Here is a 22,049-nt window from a genome sequence, read left to right as displayed (position 1 = left end):
ATAAGTAGCAGTAACATTCGTAGAAATATAACAGTAACACTCGTAACAATCTAAGTATTAGTAACATTTAAAAGGTATAACAGTAGCAGTAACACCAGCTAGAAATACCACAGTAACAAGTAACAAGAAAGCTTAATGTACTGATGGGTTATGTGGAAGTGCCACGTAGATACATTCTTAACCTGACCATCGCAATATAGATTTAAGTGCTGCTCTTATGGACCGATGATACAAGACGCTCTACTGTACGTGTGTGTGTGTGTGTGTGTGTGTGTGTGTGTGTGTCTTGGTCAGCTGGGCACAATAATTCTTCGTTATACAATAGTGACAGAACACTTTAAAAGTGTTCGTCTCTAACACTTCTTCCTCTCTTCTCTTCTCTTCCTCTCTTCTCTTCTCTTCTCTTCTCTTCCATTTCATTCTTATCTCTCTCCTTCTTCTCCTTCTTCTCCTTCTTCTGTATTTCCTTTTTATTCTTTTCATTCCCTGTTGGTCATTGACTTGATGGGTAAATATTTCACAGCGAGGTAAACATTCGTGTCCAGTAGTGTGTTATAGCCCATCGATCAATACACCTTGTTCGTGCTTGGGATTAACTATTCCTTAAATAAAAAATGACCATTGAAGTATTGATCATTATTCCTACACTTTACATTCTCATATCGTTCTAATAGTTGTTTAATATCTTTCTTTTACGTGGTATTGTCCTGTATTCGGATTGGATGTTTCCTGATATGATTATTAGATGCGGTGGCTGAGTGGATAGAGCACTCATCTTGTGTCCTAGTGGGTGTTGGTTCGATCCCTGGGGTATTCCTGTGACCCCCTTCCCCCAGGTGTTAGGAAGTGGATATTATTGACTGGTGTATCCACACTGCCTCATTGCTGTATCCGTATTGTAACTAAACGGGTAGGTATACATATGGGAACTCACACTAAGTACCATATCAAATTAACCCCTCAGTAAGATACCATGCTACCGAGTATAATAAATGAGCCCATTGAGTATTATAGCTTAACCCCGTGAGTATAATGTCTTAACCCCGTGAGTATAATGTCTTAACCTCGTGAGTATGATGTCTTAACCCTTAGAACACAAAGATTTGTTCCCTTAAGTATAATTTTGTCTCAGTGTTAATTAAGTAGCCTTACTGAAGGGATTACTGTAACTTATTTTATTCATCAGTGGCTTACCTGTACTAATTAAAACGTCAACTACAGTGTTTTCAAATCCAAATATTATGTCATTCTTGAGAAACGTTCTTTGGTAAATTTACTAAATAAGATCCGTTTATGTTCCACTCAATATATTCTAACTTATTATTATTTCGAAATATATGAAAACTGAGTCTGTTTCAACTCCAAATGTGGTATAACATTCGCTTGCCCTGGAAATTCGGTCCATTAACGTCATATTTCAATTCCAATTCTTTTAATTTCTTCCACATTTTGATCTCTGCTTCTTCACGCTTCAGTCAGTCTCCCAGTGCTTCAAGTTTTCACCTCTCTTAAGACTTTCCTACGTTCTTTTTTTATTTCCAGGTTTGAGCTTTTGTTTCCAGAATCTAAAAATTTTCTTCGTGTATTGTTCTCTGGTCTTGTTCTCAGTGCCGTAAGTTCTCAAGTTCTTCGTCTTTGTTTTCTTGTAGTTTGAGAGTTTCTTTTTTAGTTTCACTGTCTTTAAAATCAAAATATCCTGGATTGTTCATGTCTAGCTTTTTTTTTCTTCTTCTTCAATTCTTCCAATTATCCAGACACTTGACATCATTGACATCTTGACATCCTCAATTCTTGGCTTTTCCGGGACTTCAACTTTTCCTTCAAGTTTCAAGTATTTCCATGTCTTCAACTTCTCTGAATCACCAACTTGCCAGTCCACTCCTCTCCTTAAGTCCAATCCTTTTCAAAGTTTTTTTTTCACCTTTTGAGTCCTTTTCTTTTATTTCTTTTCTTCTCCCTTTCCTTCTTTCTTCATCTTTTTTTTTTCTGTTGCTTCTTCTTCTCCTTTTTCTTCATCTTTTCTTTTTCTTTTACAATTTTCTTCTATATATAACATCTTCCGTTTCTTAATTTCTTTCTGCGTAATTATTTCATCTCTTGGGAATTTATTTATTTTTCCTATTTATTCAGTAATATATCCATGTTATACGCCATTATTTCACTGAGTCATTTAGTTACTTTTGAAAATAATCTCGGTAAAATTTTTGGGGACAATCGTAGTATTGGGGGAGGAGAGTTCAGATGATAAAATTATGGAGAGACATTTTTATATAGAATCAGATAAAATAATAAACTCAGGAGGATAGTTAATGATTTTTTCCAATATCATAAACTAGAAATATGGTAAATATTAAATCTTCAATTCCATCTACTATTATCAGAGAACCATTATATTACACTAAATCCCCATCAATATATCCTTAATAGTTTTATATTACCTTCCAAACACAAATATTAACTCAGTAACAAGATAAGTCGCGAGCTGTCTCTCATCAAACACAGAATGCTTAGTTTACTTCAGGGAAACATTATATACATTTCTAAGATGATAAACATACAGGTACCAAACACTTGAATACCAGCCACCGCAGCGCTTGAGCGAACATGGAGGAGAATTATGTTAGTATAAAGATATTAATACGGGGTACACACACGCGAGGCAGCATTCACAAGATCACAAAGCCGAGAGCCTGGGCCACTTTTATTGTTGGCTACAAGGCGCACGCAATTCTACGATCAATGCTTCACAAACACACATACTGGTGAGACATTGTGAGGTATACTATACACGCAACTCTACACGATCAATGCCTCAATGTCTCACAAACACACACGCAACTGTTAGACATTGCTGGACAGTACGCACGCAATTCTACGATCAATGCTTCATGCCTCACAAACACAATAAGACATTGTTAGCTACCAGACACACGCAACCTCACGATCAATGCCTCACACACACACACACTTTAGCGATAGAACCTTCACCTAAGACTAATCTCTTATCTCAATTCTTTTCACCTGTAGTTATTCAGTGGACGAGATGATGAACTCAGGGTGTAAATATTTGATAGAGTGACCCACCACCACCACCACCACCACCACCACCACCACCAAGCACTAAGAGGTGGCCACAGTGGTTCCTGAGTTATGGTAACGAGGAGTGTGGTAGTTTTGTTGATATACGTGTTATTATTACTGTTTACTGTTTCTGTTACCGTTAGAGGTATTATCCTCCTTGTTACTCACGATAAAACAGTAAAGTCAAGAATGCAAATTGACAAAACAGTGATTATTTAAGACGAGAAAGAAGTTAAAATTTCCTAATGTGAAAAAAGTATAATTTGGACTCTTTTAAATTGGTTCTGCGTGACTTAATACATAAGGTAAAATGAAGAAAAAGATTCCTGATGGGGTAGTGGCCGAAGGAGGTGGCTAGATGAAACTTGAGAGTAATTCATGCAGAAGGATTTCCCACTTTAATAGACTAGATCAAATTCGGCTGAGTGGTCTTTAACCTAAGGACCCTATCTGACCTCAGACCCACCCTGACCTCTGGCCGATTTCGACATATCCCGAAAGCTTATGGGATCATCCTCAGAAAGTAAAAAAAAAGTGATCAGCAAAAAAATAAAAAAATAAAAAAAAAATAAAGTTTGAAGATGATTGAGTTTGGTAACTTTGTGCTAAACACACTGTAAATTCAATGGTGGAATACCTCATTTATCCACTCTTTAAAAACTTTTGATTATTATGAAAAAAAAAAATATATAGACTTTCTTTTAGTTAGGAATTGATTATATAATACCTGAAAACTTTGTCTTTGTTTTTTATTATTATTGTCGTTTCTGTTTAGTTGTTGTGTCTCTGTTTTCCACTTTTCTCTGTCTGTTTCATAATTCTCCTTTATCTCTAACTCTCCTTTTCCCGTGTCATCCATCCTTAGCTATCGTCCTCCTCCTCCTTTTCCTCCTTCTTCTTCTCCCCCTTCTTCTTCTCCTACTCCTTCTACTCCTCCTTCACCACCTCCCATCCTCCTTCTCTCCTCCCCTCCTTCTCTCATTCCCCTCCTCATCCTCCTCTTCTCCTCTCCTCCAGTCTTCCAAGATCTCTTTTCCACTGTATTTATCCACCTTATTCTTAGTCTACCTCGCCTCCTCCTCCTCCTCCCTCTCCAGTGCTCATAACTTAATAAAATTTAAAAACTTGACGAGTCTTCCCTTCTGTGCGACTTTCACCTCGGACAAAATTTCAAAATAGACAAAAATGTGAGTTTCTAGGGAAGGTACTGACAGACATACATACACACCTGGAGCATAGACAAGGTGGTACAGACTCTCACCTGTTGGCTGTATCGCTGTATCGCTGTATCGCTGTATCGCTGTATCGCTGTATCTCTGTATCGCTGTATCGCTGTATCGCTGTATCCTCAAACCAATGAATAGTTTCTTAAGCATTAATTATATATCTTCGTCCAGGTGAGATAAAACAAGATTATTGTCATTTTGGTAACTAATTTGTTTTTGTTTTTTTATATATTTAGGGAAAACTTTCTTAAAATGTCAAGGTATTGTAATTTATGAATGAAGGTAATATTCTAACTAATTTAAAAAACAAACTAACAAACTATGTAAGAATGTTGGAGTGTTTACCTAATACAATATAAATGTTCTTTAAAACAAACAAACACAAAACATAAGACAGACAGCAATATTTTTTTTTATTTATACTTTTCAACTCATAATTTTTAATCGTAATTATTAATGAAAATTCTCCCCTAAGTTATATATAATCCTATATTTTTTATAACATTATATAAGTGTAAAATTATACTCGTAGAATTATAATCGTCTGCTATGAATTATCTTACAATCCTCTACAGGGAAGTTAAGCAATTATATCCCTGAACATGTAATAGATCTCTCTCTCTCTCTCTCTCTCTCTCTCTCTCGTGCGTGTATGAGTAAGTAACTGTACAATTCGTGGGAGATCATTTATATACACACAGGAAATTAACGGACCGATAACACATTCCAGTGACACTCTACTAATTGTGTCATCCCACGCTGAATATTTACCCCTGTGTGTGTGTGTGTGTGTGTGTGTGTGTGTGTGTGTGTTGTGTGAAGTGTAAAATCCGGTATACTCCGTAGATATTATAATCGTCTGCTATGAATTATCTTACAATCCTCTACAGGGAAGTTAAGCAATTATATCCCTGAACATGTAATAGATCTCTCTCTCTCTCTCTCTCTCTCTCTCTCTCGTGCGTGTATGAGTAAGTAACTGTACAATTCGTGGGAGATCATTTATATACACACAGGAAATTAACGGACCGATAACACATTCCAGTGACACTCTACTAATTGTGTCATCCCACGCTGAATATTTACCCCTGTGTGTGTGTGTGTGTGTGTGTGTGTGTGTGTGTGTGTTGTCCAGTGAAACCTCTATTTAACGACTATATGGAGAGGAAAGTCAGTTATACAGAGGGTCCGGTATATAAAGAGTCCGTTATATGTAGGGTCCGTTATTTATATAATCCGTTATATGGAGGGTCCGTTATTTGTATAATCCGTTATTTAGAGGGTCCGTTATTTGTATAATCCGTTATTTAGAGGGTCCATTATAGAGGGTCCGTTATTTAGAGGGTCCGTTATATAGAGGGTCCGTTATATACAGGGTCTGTTATATACAGGGTTCGTTATATAGAGGGTCCGTTATATAGAGGGTCTATTATATAGAAGGTCCGTTATATCGAGGGTCGGGTATATAAGGGTCCACTATTTAGAGGGACCGTTATATCGAGGGTCCGTTATATAGAGGTTAGGTTAGGTGAGGTCGCTTTACCCAAAGGAACACTAAGAGAGATTTATTTTTCCCTTTAGTTCTCAAGATAAGATCTATTGTCAATCTTAAGAGAGTAGTAATATTTCTCGAGCCCTTCAGTGTCACACTCAAGAGATCTCTAAAGTGAAGGTCAACCTCTAAGCCCTGAGAGCTGAAACTAAACGCCCCAAGCTCTCCCTCACACACACACACACACACACACACACACACACACACCTTAATGACGTATAACTCAGGTAACTGGTACAGGTATATATATTATGTATGTGTAAACACCTTCTTATACTGTAGTCCCAGAGCTATATTGATGTACACACACACACACACACACACACACACACACACTTCCTGACCTCTGGAAATAATCTTCACATTCCATCACATCATTTGCCCATAAATGTGTTTGTTGTTTACTTATGTGTTGAGTTACGTAGTGATCATACATGCTGCTCATACACTCATACATGCTGCTCATACACTCATACATGCTGATCATACACTCATACATGCTGCTCATACACTCATACATGCTGATCATACACTCATACATGCTGATCATACACTCATACATGCTGCTCATACACTCATACATGCTGCTCATACACTCATACATGCTGATCATACACTCATACATGCTGCTCATACACTCACACACTTCTCATAACGTTGTCATCAGTACTACTCAGGGGGTTAAGATATTGTACTCAAGGGGTTAAAGTCGTCATGCTCAAGTGGTCAAGTTCTCGTAATCAAGGCGTTCATTCATTGTACTCAAAGGATAAAGTCATTGTACTCGGGTATAAAAAAAAATTTACATGTGCCACGGGAAGGAAGAAAATATTGTACTCGAGGGGTTAAGCCATCGTACTCAAGGGATCTCGTCCTCGTACTCAAGGGTCAATGCAAGGCCTCCGTGCGTCAGGTAATTCAACACGGGGTAAGGCACATATTTACATTGTAAATTGGGCAGTGCAAAAATGGTGGAGAAAGTCTTTAGCTAAAAGTAGGTCCAGAAATATTATATAAATTTTTCAGATGAGTATAAAGCACGGTAGAGAGTGACATATTTGTTATATTTGTGTGTGTGTGTGTGTGTGTGTGTGTGTGTGTGTGTTGTACTTGTAAACATCTATTGAATTAATATCTCACAATGTCGATATCTTAACAAAGGTATTTTGTCTTTCCAGATTAGTGGGTGACAGTGTTTTGTGGGCGACACCTGAAGAAGGAAGAGGTGTGAGTGTGTCTGTAGAAGGGCCTCGGTTTCCTGTCTGTCCTACACACTGATGCATCCTTCACCTCCAGGAGTAAGACTCTAACATCAGCCAAGAAGTGAAGAGATAAATAATGAACTGAAATTTTTTAGGTTTTTTTTTTTTCAATTATGATAAATCACTGAGGGACAGGAATCATAACACAGAAACGAAAAACATTGAGGAAAAAACTCTGTATTCAGTGATCTTGAATTGGGATAGAAAATTGTAATCTTGAACTTAAGATAACCAGAGCAAGAGAAAAGACTTTAAGATAAGGACAAGAGTTACCTGGTTATCTTAATACCATTAGGATTATAACCCATCCCAGGAAGGTGTTATCTGAAGGCTGAAGTAACACGACAACTTAATACGGAGTTAACACTTACGTAGTCCTGGTACTAACTACACAACCTTGTTCAGAGAAACGAAGGAAAAAAAAACATATAATGCTGATCTAATAAACAAAAAACTAACTTCATATGTGTAAAAAAATAACTGTGATTCTGTGGTAAAATAAACAGTTAACTTCAGTGATAAAAAACTGTTATTATTTATATTGAAGAACAAAATTACTTCCCCATTTTAACAAATTCCAACCTTGAGAATCTTGATCTATAACAAATGATAAGAACTAAGAATCAATAATGTGACAGAAAAAACACACAAAAACAAAAGTCTAATTCAATAACACCACCAGAAGATATTCAACAAAAGATTCTAAATAACTTCTTTAATTGTAGTGGTGTTTTTTTTATTTAATTTCGCTGTGATCCATAAAACCGAACATCATCTCAAACTGAATGATTTTCTGGGATTTCTTTCTGTGTCAAGTTACCCAACTCGGTGTGATAGAACCATTCGTATTGACTCAGGTTCCACTGGATTAAAAAAATTAAATAAAAATATGAAGGTTCATCTCTTCCTCGTCTTAGCCACGCTAGTCATGGGTGAGTATAATTTTTATTAGTATGCTCTCGTTAATGATCATTTAAGTCATCACTAATAGGCAATTATCCCTCTTTTACGTAACAACATTTACATTGAGAGCTTGACATCACTCTGAGGTAATGACGTACTCTCCAGGTGAGTTTGTACAGGTAAACCATGTTGGATTACACCTGAACAACAAAGGTGTGTTATGGTGCCCTCTGAGCTCGTGCACAAGCCATAACAAAGGTAATTTGGGTATTGATTGGGACTTTGCATTGTATACCTGTGCTGTATACTGAGATCTATACCTGCATTTGTGTATTAGTATAAACAAACTAATTATTATTATCGTCATCTTTGTTGCCATCATCATCACCATCGTCATTATTATTGTCATTGTTATCGTCATCTACAACAACTACTACCACTACTACTAATATCACCAATACCATTATCATTACTCCAATTATTTTTGGCTCAGAGCTTAAGAAAACCTTACTATGAGTGTTACTTAAGTGAACAAAGCGACAAGGTGGAGTGCAGTGCAAGGGAGGCGGGGCATAAGCGTGTCACTATAGCAACACCAAAACATAAGATGTCAACGGCTGAATTTTACTCCACTTAAAGTTTTCAATACTGCATTCGTTGTTGATTGTAGTAAGTGTGAATAAACTTTACACCATTTTTTTAAAGTGATAAACTTTTTTTTATAGCTACAATAAAGTATAGCGGACAGTGGAGTTTTTTTTTTTTAATACTATGTGATGGATATACTCGATTTATTTTTTTGTGTTTTTTGTCAATATTTTTTTCTTCTCTTTTTTTAAAACTTCTTGTAGCGATGAAGAATTTTTTTGTGAATTTTCCGGTATCCTAAAAACATGAAGAGTGGGCAGTGAGTAACGCAAACTGAGCAGTGAGTGACGCAGACTGAGCAGTAAGTGACGCAGACTGAGCAGTAAGTGACGCAGACTGAGCAATCGTATACTTTGTTTATCTCATGACGATAAACAAAGCCTTAAATAAGACAAAACAAACTCTCCCTTACACAAAATCATCAACTCATTAACTTGAACCAACAAAATGTAAAAATAAAAATAGTTATCCCTATTGGACCTTCATATACACCTATGTTATCAGTCAAAACATTACTCTACAATTAGCGTGTAACATAAAACTGTATAGTATATTTTTTTATTGTCCCAAATACCCAAGTGATGAGAATAACATTGTATATTTTACATCCCTAGCGTAACTGGGTCGAGTCCATACATATATATAATGATATTAAACGCCTTTATTAAAATAGAGTTTGTATAAGTGACGCTTTACCATACACGATTAGTTAACATTGAAGTGGTTTTTTTCATTTTTCATTCAGTTTTTGGATGAAATTTTAGAAGAGGTGATTGAGATTGTATTAATATATGTAATTGAAGATATATATATAGTTTCAAATAATATATAATGGATAAACATGAACGTTTACAGCTCTAAGCGTTACTCACTTTTGGCCAATGCTGTATGAGTGATGAAAATTAGCTTCTTCGGTTTGAAACTTTAAAACCTAACAAACAAGAACTTTTTGGTTAAAAAATGAAACTTTTAGTACAATAGATTTTTTTTTTACAGGTTCATACAGGTATTCCATGAAATCGTACAGGTGTTCACTTTACAGGTATCCATTACAGGCTTAGTCCTGGATTTGTGTTGTCGCTAAATCACTCAAAATACCTGGGTTTATCGTGGTGCTTCTGCAGTAACGAGCAGTGAGACTTACCTTGGTGCTTCCTGAATCATGAGTCATAGTTTATGGGTTGTCTATTCACTTGTAAGGACCACACACACACACACACACACACACACACACACACACCTTGACAAAGTTAGGTCCTGTGACACCAGACCACGTGGTATCCCTATGTCGCTACAACACCACGTAGTGAATGAGTTGCTACAGCACTATGTAAGGTCCCTCATAACACCATCTGTGAGGGAATTACTGCATCACGTGTCTGCTGTTCAACACTTCAGCGCACGTGATCTACATGACCTCCACTGTAATCATTAATTTGTATGTTCACTGTATGTTCCTTCACCTGTCTCTAATGAAGGGTTTTGTTACCACCCCCCCATGTCAATGTATGTAATAAGTCATTTTTGTCCGACGTATATATTCAGCCTTCGAGCTGCTGAACTTTTTCATTAAACCGTTAATTATTATTATTACACAGCAACACCTCCTGTCTCACACCCTCATCGTCCACGTCAGCACTCTACTGGCAACAAGACAGAGGAAATGATGTTAGTTTCGCCAGTCAAATACTTAAGTCTTTTTCTTTACATGAATATCTCTGTCCTTCGGGGATGCTCTCAGTGCAGGGAAGACAGTGCTAATCAACAGCCGCACGTAGAGCTCAACCATCCCAAGGGAAGACAGCAGAAAAGTGTCCTTATCGCCCTCGTATACCAATGTCTGTCTAGCGATAGTTCAAAGACGAACTAGACATTGTTTATGATAACATTAAGAGGAAGATGAGCGAGGCTGGTCAGGCTACAAGTCTCCCTGTGGCTCCTTGTAGGTTAGGTTAGGTTAGGTTAGGTTAGGTTAGGTTAGGTTAGGTTAGATATCAAACTAATCATTTGGGCAAGTTAGAAATTTCCAAAAGGTAAATACATAGAACCTATCGCTAATTGGCAATTATCCTTATATGTGTGTCTGTGTCTGTGCGTGTGTGTGTGTATGTATGTGTGTGTGTGTGTGTGTGTGTGTGTGTGTGTGTGTGTGTGACCTCACTTTTTATTCACACGTTATCCCTTACTCAACATATCTCCTTTGTTTTCTCTCACTTACTAATCTTCCTCATAACTTTCTCTACTTTCTTTATTATCCTCTTTCTCTCCCCTAGTGTTATCGAAATTCAGTACCCCCCTCCTCCGCCCCCTGAGGTGGTTCACGACAGCTGTTTGTAACCCGACCAGCGCCTGACACTCACCCTTCCCTCCCCTGGGGAATTTACGTCTTGACGACTCTGCAATATGCAACTGGAATTTACTGAGGAGCAGAAATTTTCCAATCGGATTTTACTACATGGGAAAGACTCACGTTATTCACGAAGTTTATTCATGAGGAAGTGTAAGATGATGTCAGGGATGCATTGCTCGCTGACAGACGTGTGCTGACAGACGTGTGCTGACAATCGTGTAAATAAATCTTTTGTCTGCAGTATTTGTTTACTTATGAATGCACTTTTTCTCGTTATGTTTACAGCCAATTGTATCAGATTAAAACATTGGATATTTCAATATTTGAACTTTACCCAATTTCTTCCGATTTTTATTTCGACAACGTTAACCAAAAGGGTATTACAGTATATGTTTTATTCATCGACTTACATGAAAATATAAATTAGGTAAAAACATCAGTTGGTTTTTCAATATTTAATTGGCTAACACCCCTATTAAGTTAACAGGCTGAGTCATAAGTCCGATGGGAATTTATGTCTTGTTTATGCTCCTAGTTACTAAACACTTCAAGATGTTACACACTTAACCTAACCTAACACATCTTACGAGTCAGCTCTTATAGCATCTAACCTTAATTAACTCAACCACAGGTAATTAATTTGAAAGATCACTGATTATTCACCTGAGTGTGTGTCAGCGTGCATCAGCGTGAGTCAGCATGTGTCAGCGTGTGTCAGCGTGTCAGCGTGTGTCAGCGTGTGTCAGCGTGTGTCAGCGTGTGTCAGCGTGTGTCAGCGTGTGTCAGCGTGTGTCAGCGTGAGTCAGCGTGTGTCAGCGTGTGTCAGTGTCAGCGTGAGTCAGCGTCAGCGTGTGTCAGCGTGTCAGCGTCAGCGTGTGTCAGCGTGTGTCAGCGTGTGTCAGCGTGAGTCAGCGTGTGTCAGCATGTGTCAGCGTGAGTCAGCGTGTGTCAGCGTGTGTCAGTGGAAGAAATAATGCTCTCGGGTGATTCATGGTGATATCAGCTGAGTATCGTCCTGGGGACAGCGTGAGATTATCCTGTCCTTCTTCTGTATTGTCAATTTATCTCTGTCTCTTGTGTCCGGATTTGCTCTGTCTGTTTCACTGTGTTTTATTTTTCTACTTATTTACTCGCGCGTCTGACTGTCTCTTTGTACCAGTCTGGTCGTTCTGCCTACAACTGACTGTCTCTGTACCAGTCTGCTCGCTCTGCCGACAACAGACTGTCGATGTACCAGTCTGCTCGTTCTGTCTAAAACTGACTGTCACCTAGGCTCTCTGTCACCTTGAGATTCTGTTCTTGAAGTTCTTGAGTCGCGCGTGTGTGTGTGTGTGTGTGTGTGTGTGTGTGTGTGTGTGTGGTGAAGATAAGCGCTGGGGTGAGGCAGGAGGGAGACACGTGTTACCGCATAGGGAAGCAGTGAGGCCACATTACTACTGGTAGTCTAACTAGTCATGGACAAGAGTGGAGCGGAATTACGGATGATTCCTAATTCAGAATAAAAGCTCAGGAGACAGACAGACAGACAGACAGACAGACAGAAAATTAATGAAGGCTTATAATCATCCTTCATTATAACAAAAAATAAAACTATAGAAAGTGTTGAAACGAGTGTAGTAATGATGATGCAACAGGTAAAGTAATCCTAACGTGAAGAACACAAGAGTTATTGAGCGTTTACCAAGAATGAACGGTTACATTCCCGTGTAGTAACATAGTGTTGTCTTAAGTTGTGAACGCTTCTTGAACGACACTTGTACATCTTTAACCTCTTGGCCTTCTCTGGGTAACAACCGGAGAATAGAAGTTGAGGAAACAAGTTAGTGGTGGGCGTTTCTTGGAATTTGTATCGTGTTGTCTGGTCTCAGTTAACAGCTGCTAAGTTTATACAGCGGCTTCCTGGTAGAGGCGGGGGACACCACAGCCAAACTTCTGCACCATCTTAGCTACTGTAGGGTTGGGTTGGGTTGGGTTGGGTTAGCAGTTATGGAGGCTGAAACAAAACGCCTCCACAACAGGTTTACTCTAGATAACTCGGGTAAGACGCCTCCACATCACCTGCTCAGACGAACTAAAAGATAAGTCTCTCACAAACTAAGAAATTTAGTGAAGATACTAGTACTCTATTACCCCTTTTGTGTGCGGGGTCCCCTCTGAGCTGAGTAAATTCTAGTGTTAGGAAAGTAAAATATTAAAAGTGTCGTCCCCATAGTAAAGGGATTAACGAACGAAGGAAATATAATTCTACTCTTCTTATAGATGATTTTAACACCTAAAAAAATTTATATTTCATAGCAGAAAACGATAAAAAAAAATAAAGGAATTACTCTTTCATGATTTTATTTTATTTATTTATTATTATTTTTTTTAAGAGGGGGAACCAATATTTTTTTTTTTTTAGTTTAAAAAATTTATTGACAAAGCTTGGAGTACAGTTTGCCTATTCTGAGTAATTCAGTCAGGTGTTGACACTAAGGGTGGTATCACTTCTCACTGCCACGCAGGACAGAGGTTCATACACAACGAAATACGTCATATTCATTAACAGTATATAAAGGTCAGAGTCATGTGGGTGATGTCAGTGTTCACTGCCATGCAGGACAGAGGTTCGTACACAACGAAATACGTCATATTCATTAACAGTATATATAGGTCAGAGTCATGTGGGTGATGTCACTGTTCACTGCCATGTAAGACAGTGGTTCTTATACATTGGACGTCATATTCAAATTGAAGACTAATCAGTGTGGGCTAGCAAATTTGGGATAAACAGCAAGAATGTCCTCAAGCACCCCCGATTCAATATAGTGATTACAAAGTTCATGAAGTTCATGATACAATAAGCCACGAGGCCTGAAGTCTTTGACAGTGTCACATTCAATGTTATAGTGTTCAAGTCTGTGTAAAGACTAAATGAAATTAAAAATAAAAACCGTCTCTATTACCCTCGATACAAAACACACATACTTCATGGTGTATCAGTGGACGGCAAGCTCAATATCGGCAGCAATAACTGAATATTGCTTTTGAACGGGAAAAACTTAGAGGAAATAAAAGTAATGAAATCTTCAAGTGAGCTACGTTTAAAAGGAAGAGGCAAGATTTCACTGACATTTGTAACCAGATTGAAAACGAACAATTCGCCTCAGGGAAAGATGTAATTAAGATCTCTGGTTTTAAAAAAGAAAAATATCAATGAAATATATCAACGAAAGTATCGATTTATTCAAGGGAAAGATAACCACTAAAGACGAAATACATATGACAACAGTAAAAATAATTGAGAATCCATCATTTTTTTTTTCAAGTTTAATGATTTTAATAATAGCTTTTAATTTCAAAATCTTTTGTTTTGTTTTTCTTACGTTTAATTGAATACATAGTCAGTGTTTCTTATTTCTGAACTGTATATTGGGTTATATTGTGTGTAATATTAATACCAGGTCATAAAGGCTGTTTGTGTTGACGGGTTCTTGTTCGTTCTGATGTTGTTGTTGTGAAGTCTTTTGATGTGGTGAAGTAACCTCACCTCACCTCACCTCTCATATAAACTCAGAAACAAACGAACAGCGGCATGGTTCCCTTCCACTGATTGAAAGCCGGGTGACATTATCTACAGTACAAAGGTGATTGCGTATTGACGTGAGGTGACAAAGATTGAAGGTAAAATATATTGCTATATACACCTGGAGGAATGTTATATTGCCCCATACACCTGGTGGTAAATGATAGTACCTGCTGTGTCTCGTAATTACTGGAGTGTACCTGGGAGCACGATAGGTTTGAGCTTAATAGAAGACCTATTACCACTACTACTACTACTACCACTACTACTACTACTACCACTACTACTACTACTACTACCACTACTACTACCACTACTACTACCACTACTACTACTACTACTACTACTACTACTACCACTATTACCAGTACTACCACTATCGCCACCGCCACCACCATTATCTTCACCACCATCACCCCACCACCACCATAACCATTATCACTATCGCCATAATCACTACCACCACTACTACCACCACCACTATCACCACCAAGGACATACATTTAAGGAACCAACACGACAGGACGACAGAGAAGAAAGATTTCACGATCACATATATTATCCCGAAGGAAAAAAATCTATCCTTTTATTTTCTACATAACGACAATCTAATTCTATCCACACAACACACACACACACACACACACACACACACACACACACACACACACACACACACACACATAAAGAGGAAATCAATTCAGTACACGATACATTCCACTCAACATGTAATGCAGTCAAGTATGCACTCAATCGTAAATGGTTTAAGCTTAGCGATGCAGCAACTCTCAGGAATCAATACTATGATCTATCCACACGCAATCTCTCGCTTTCAATGAGATGTGTTCATAAAAAAAAATTATTGAATGTGGTGTAATGTTGATATAGCATAAGTGTTAGCGATACTTTGATCAATTTATGTAAACTGGAATGTAAGTTGTCTGTAAGTTTATGTATTTTACACCTGAATATCCTCGTAATGCAAGGTGTAGCCAACTAGGTGTAGATATTTAACAAACAAGACTGCATGTACAACACACTCAAACTCAAAGCACTACATGAACAACACACTCAAACTCAAAGATTGCATGAACAACACACTCAAACACAAAGCACTATATGAACAACACACTCAAACACAAAGCACTACATGAACAACACACTCAAACACAAAGCACTACATGAACAACACAATCAAACTCAAAGCACTACATGAACAACACACTCAAACACAAAGCACTATATGAACAACACACTCAAACAGAAAGCACTACATGAACAACACAATCAAACACAAAGCACTACATGAACAACACACTCAAACACAAAGCACTACATGAACAACACACTCAAACACAAAGCACTACATGAACAACACACTCAAACACAAAGCACTATATGAACAACACACTCAAACACAAAGCACTACATGAACAACACACTCAAACACAAAGCAAACAACACACTCAAACACAAAGCACTACATGAACAACACACTCAAACACAAAGCACTACATGAAGCACTACATGAACAACACACTGCACTACAACACACTCAAACAAACACTATGAACAACACACTTACATGGAACAACACACTCAAACACAAAGCACTACATGAAGCACTACATGCACTCAAACACAAAGCACTACGAACAACACACTCAAACACAAAGCACTACATGAACAACACACTCAAACACAAAGCACTACATGAACAACACACTCAAACAGGAGCACTAAACAAAACTCAAACACAAAGCACTCATGAACAACACACTCAAACACAAAGCACTCATGCAACACATCAAATGTTATCAACACACTCAAACAAGCACTTTGCACTGGCACTGAAAGAGTATAGGACCAGCCTGCTGTCTCTTCCCCCTTTAAATGGTACACAGCCCATCTATACTACACCGCCTCTACCTACGGTCTAGATACCTCACCTTCCCTCTCTACCTACGGTCTAGATACCTCACCTTCCCTCTCTACCTACGGTCTAGATACCTCACCTTCACCTTCCCTCTCTACCTACGGTCTAGATACCTCACCTTCCCTCTCTACCTACGGTCTAGATACCTCACCTTCCCTCTCTACCTACGGTCTAATACCTCACCTTCCCTCTCTACCTCTTACCTCCTTCCCTCTCTACCTACGGTCTAGATACCTCACCTTCCCTCTCTACCTACGGTCTAGATACCTTCACCTTCCCTCTCTACCTACGGTCTAGATACCTTCACCTTCCCTCTCTACCTACGGTCTAGATACCTTCACCTTCCCCCTCTACCTACGGTCTAGATACCTCACCTTCCCTCTCTACCTACGGTCTAGATACCTCACCTTCCCCCTCTACCTTTCCTTCTACAGAGACACAATCCTTCGTTATTTTCTCCTTACATGTTAATATTTACCACTAGACATTATATTAAGTTACCTGTTATATTTACCACTAGACAGTATATTAAGTTACCTGTCTTTCTTAACCATCTTAAAGTCTGGCCGTCGTATCGTTTACCTGGAGATAATCAGTGTTAATGAGACCACACTGGCCAGGTGAGTATTATGTGAGTTTTTGATATATGATAAGTATACTGTACATGGGAGATTATGCATAAGAATACATATACACTCAAGCATATGCAGTTACGTTGTGCCAGACTTGTGGAAACAGGCAAATGTAGTACCCATATTCAAAAAGGGAGACAGAGCATCAGCGTCAAATTACCGGCCGATCAGTTTGACGTCAGTAGTGGGGAAATTTCTGGAATCAATTATAGCAGATAGCATCCGATCGCATCTAGAGAAAAGCAAATTAATCTACGACTCTCAACATTGGTTTACAAAGGGAAAATCTTGTCTAACAAATCTGCTAACGTTTTTTAGGAAAGTCTTCGAGGTAGTAGATAATGACGAAAATTACGATGTTATTTACTTAGACTTTAGCAAAGCATTTGACAGAGTACCGCATCAGAGGCTTCTGAGAAAAATTAAGGCTCATGGTATCGAGGGAAAGTTTTAAATTGGATAAAATCATGGCTCACCGATAGAACGCAGAGGGTCAGCGTAGATGGTGTTAAATCTGAGTGGGGCCGTGTAACCAGTGGGGTTCCCCAGGGGTCAGTACTAGGCCCACTCTTGTTTATAATCTACATAAACGATCTAGATACTGGGATCAGCAGTGACATAAGCAAGTTTGCGGATGACACCAAAATAGGGCGGCAAATTAATTCAGGGCAGGATGCAAATGCATTACAGGAAGATCTAAATAAACTGCAGGGGTGGTCTGAAAAATGGCAAATGAAATTCAACACCAGCAAGTGCAGCGTACTTAATATTGGAAGAACAAATACTTATAATGTATACAGCCTTAACAACATCAACCTAGAGAAGTCGACTTGTGAAAGAGACCTAGGGGTACTTGTAAGCCCGGACCTACGGCCTAGAAAACAGTGCGTTAATGTTCGAAATAAGGCAAACAGAGTATTGGGTTTTATATCTAGAAGTGTAAGTAACAAGAGTGCAGAGGTCTTATTGCAACTATATCTTGCGCTAGTCAGGCCACACCTCGATTATGCGGTTCAGTTCTGGTGCCCCTATTATAGAATGGATATAAATTCACTAGAGTCGGTGCAGCGAAGAATGACAAAAATGATTCCGGGACTTAGAAACCTTCCATATCAGGATAGGCTAAAGAAACTTAACTTGCATTCCCTAGAAAGACGAAGAGTGCGGGGAGATATGATAGAAGTATTCAAGTGGGTGAAAGGAATCAATAAAGGGGATATAGATAAAGTTCTTATAATATCCGAGCAGGATAGGACTCGGAGCAACGGATTCAAGTTGGATAAGTTTTGGTTTAGGAGGGAGATAGGAAGAAACTGGTTCACAAATAGGGTGGTGGACGAGTGGAACAAGCTTAGCAACTTTGTAGTAAGTGCGGGAACTCTGGAAAGTTTCAAAAGGAGGCTAGATAGATTCATGGATGATAGAGAGTGGTAGTAACTCTCGACAGGAGCTGCCATGCACAGGCCAACCGACCTATTGCAGACTCCTTATTTTCTTATGTTCTTATGTACGTATACATGCATATACGAGCACATACATACATCCATACATCCAAAACTAATTGCTTGCACGTAAATCACCCATTATTGAAGATGAAAAGATCCATAATATATCAATTCAGAAACATGATGAGGTCACTTCCTTAGACCTTTGACAATACTCGGGTCAGTCATTAAATCCGCGTTACATTGGCGTGACTAAACCAGTTTTTTTGGCTTTTCTTTTTTTACGCGGGGTTATTCTGCTTCACTAGAGATCACCAGTTGCTTTCCCGGTCAGGTGGTGTGTTCCCAACAGATGGAGGATGGACGCATCGATCGGTGTTCTTAGCCAGAGACAGACGAAACAAACTTTGCCCTTTACAAAGCGATGCATTCTCCTGGACACAACCCTTAAATAAACAACGATGTAAACATGTTGTGGTGTCTTCGTCTTCTTACTTCTTCTACCGTGTTGTTTTGGTTCCTGTACCCAGCAAGGGAACTTTGTACACAGGAACCAGTCAACAAGAGATGTTTTAAGAGAAAGAGAGAGGGGCGAGATACACTTAACAAGATACACACTCAACAAGCGATATTTTAAGAGAGAGAGCAAGCGAGAGATACACTCAACAAGAGAGGCACTCAACAAGAGACACACCTCAAGATGGTTTTTTTTTTTACACGTCAGGGAGTTTTCTTCTTGTTTTTGTTTGTTTCGTTATCATCAAGTCATGTTTGTTTTATATCAATGTTTCACTGTTTCATTTTCCTGTTGTTGGTGTAAATGCTTCACTGAAACATTAAGATGAACCCCTTGTACCGTTCAGGGGCTCACTGCTCCAACGTGGCAGACAGTTCTGAAACTTTTATACGAGATTAATAAACAAAAATCTTATTATATGTGTGTATGTGAGTTTTTTTTTTATTAGAGAAATGAAGAAAAACTAAAAAAAAAACGGTTCACTAACTTTTTTACAAATGGTAGAATGATCTGTTCGTTAAGAGGTATTGAAAAAGTGGACTTACACAAGCGCCAACAGCGGGAGATCAGAAGATTCCAACTAGTGTTACTAAATTTTTCTCAACTGTGATATATTGGTCTTCACTTCCCCGAAACCAACATCACTCACGAGGTCAAACGAGAGCCAGAAAGATCCTCAATAAAAGATCAGGATTATGGTGCGAGGTTTTAAGCTAGTTTGAAATTTTTCCAGTTTGGGTGTGACGCAGCCTTCAATATGATGATCTTTAGTTCTGTTCTTTAAGCTCACACGAATGAACTTGAAAAAAATAATTATGGATATATTTTCTCCTAATAGTTCCCCATTTTATACAAGTTATTTCTCTACTCGTTCTTCAGCTTTTACATACATATATGAAGTCATTTTTACCAACCTAACAACTGTATGACACGGTAAGCCTCACATCACACACTAGAATGGCAGAACGTAGAGCTTCCTGTAACAATTCATCTTTGTTTTGTTGTGTCAGATAATGGTATACACTCTGTTGTTTCTGTAAGGGATATCTAGTATGGTTTCCACTTGCCGTCAACCTGTTTCAAATACTTGGGTTTTTTTATGGTAAATCAATTAATGAAAATATACAATAAACTTACTTCATATCTGACCTAACTGAAATGTAACTTATCGTGTTGAAGAAGACCGGTTTGTGTTGATAGTGAGTGATATTCAAGTTTGTTTCGCTTCATCTATAGCATACTATAACAACAAATACGTTATGATATCGATGCCTGCCTTTTCAATAGACTGTGGGCTTTGACTCAGGCAAAAGCAAACTTCCCATTCTGGGTTTGCTACCAAGCTGACATTTTAACCTTACCAACAAAAGCCGAGACTATCACAGCCAGTGACAGTGTGGAAAAATGGAAGGGGCTTTTGTTCGTGGACCGAGAGATTAAAAAAATGTCATGAATCGGAAGCCAGCTGAAATCTTTGCCCTTAACCAAACCAACTCACAGTTTTCAATAAAAAGCTTCACCAAAAGGGAAGCGCTGCCATTACTGTAGCGTCAGTGTTCACAATTATAATTACTTTCAGTCACGGCTGCAGCAAGTACACTGATAAACATTGCCATGTGTGTGTGTGTGTGTGTGTGTGTGTGTGTTGCCTCGATGTTATAAAGTGATAAATGTTGCGCGTCAGTTACCGTGCTGGACAGTGTGTCGTTGTCTCCAGTTACGACAACTATTCCATCCCTTTATAAAACTGACAGCTCTGAGGGTATCACAGTGACATACCTGGAGTGTATTCTCACTGAAAACTGTTCCTGGAAGACTTTTTCACCGTAGGTTTTATAGGTGTCTAGTGTAAAAATTTCCTTTGACTTCACACTTAAAGACGTTGTTATTTTAAGGTCAGAAATGCATATAAACATTATCAGGTTTTAGGTGTCATGTTAGGCCCAGTTACTTCTTGTTTTGCTGGGAATCCATTTTTTATCCTACTTTCTACTTTACGTATTTCATTTCTATAAGCACGAACACCAGGCAGAAGTAATCAGCTGTGTCAGTATAGCATGGTCAGGCAGTTCTCTCAGTCAGTCAGTCAGTCAGTGGGATCTGCATTGCAAAAGTAACTCAGTAAAGGGGATTATGTACTCAGTGAAAGTGTGGCTGTACCAAGGGAGGTGTTTGTGGGTAGGTAGGTGGGTGGGTGGGTGGGTGGGTCGTGTGGGTGGGTGAGTGGTGGGGGTGGGTGGGAGGTAGTAAGCTGACTCAGACACCAATACCATCTAGGATAATGGTGCCTCATCATGGTTCATATACTGGTGAAAGACCATTATCTGTCCTGTACTTAAACTGGTGAATGGTCTTATATCTCACCTTGGAAAAAAAATCTAGCTTAATATTTTACGAGAGAAAAAAAATCAAATACCAACATGAAAAAAAAAAAATCATCCACGACACAATTATTTTATCCATATTTTCTTTGTTTACTTACATATAAAAATATAATTTAGCTGATATATTGCATGTTAAAAATATATTAATTCCACTACTGTAGTTTTTGTTTGCTTTTGTATATCAGTTTTTTGTGGTCGTGGGGTTTTTTTGGGGGGTTAGGTTTACATGTGACTGTTGAGGCTATGGGAGTATTATTACAAGAGGTGTGTGTGTGTGTGTGTGTGTGTGTGTGTGTGTGTGTGTGTGTGTGTGTGTTTTATGGAACGTGGTAGAGATCTTAATAAACAAAGAATTAGACAAAGAAAACGGGAACAGTGATGACAGATTCCGAAACGACAAGGAAACCGGAGAATTAAAAAAAAAACATGGTGACGGATATTATGATAAACCAATTACGAAGCATATATCAAGAAAAAGAATGAACACAAAGAACAATAATGAAGAACAAACTTGAAGAATAATAAATGTAATTAAAACGAACAACGTT

The 22,049-nt window shown here is 38.4% G+C and overlaps 1 protein-coding gene across 3 annotated transcripts in view; it reads left to right on the top strand.

The window, feature by feature from the left end:
- The window catches only part of LOC121875052, a 131,683-nt gene that overhangs the window by 39,020 nt on the left and 70,614 nt on the right, over nt 1-22,049 (top strand). For all 3 annotated transcript variants that reach the window (XM_042379401.1, XM_042379402.1, XM_042379400.1), the window contains exon 2: nt 7,038-8,053. In XM_042379401.1, the coding sequence (XP_042235335.1) occupies nt 8,011-8,053 (43 nt within the window). In that variant the 5' untranslated portion in view covers nt 7,038-8,010. The remainder of the gene's footprint in view (nt 1-7,037; nt 8,054-22,049) is intronic.

Source organism: Homarus americanus, unplaced genomic scaffold (assembly GCF_018991925.1).
Source record: "Homarus americanus isolate GMGI-L3 unplaced genomic scaffold, GMGI_Hamer_2.0 scaffold60615, whole genome shotgun sequence".
NCBI lineage: Eukaryota > Metazoa > Arthropoda > Malacostraca > Decapoda > Nephropidae > Homarus > Homarus americanus.
The sequence above is the reverse complement of the archived record's forward strand: the minus strand, read 5'-3'. Positions and strand labels throughout refer to the sequence as shown.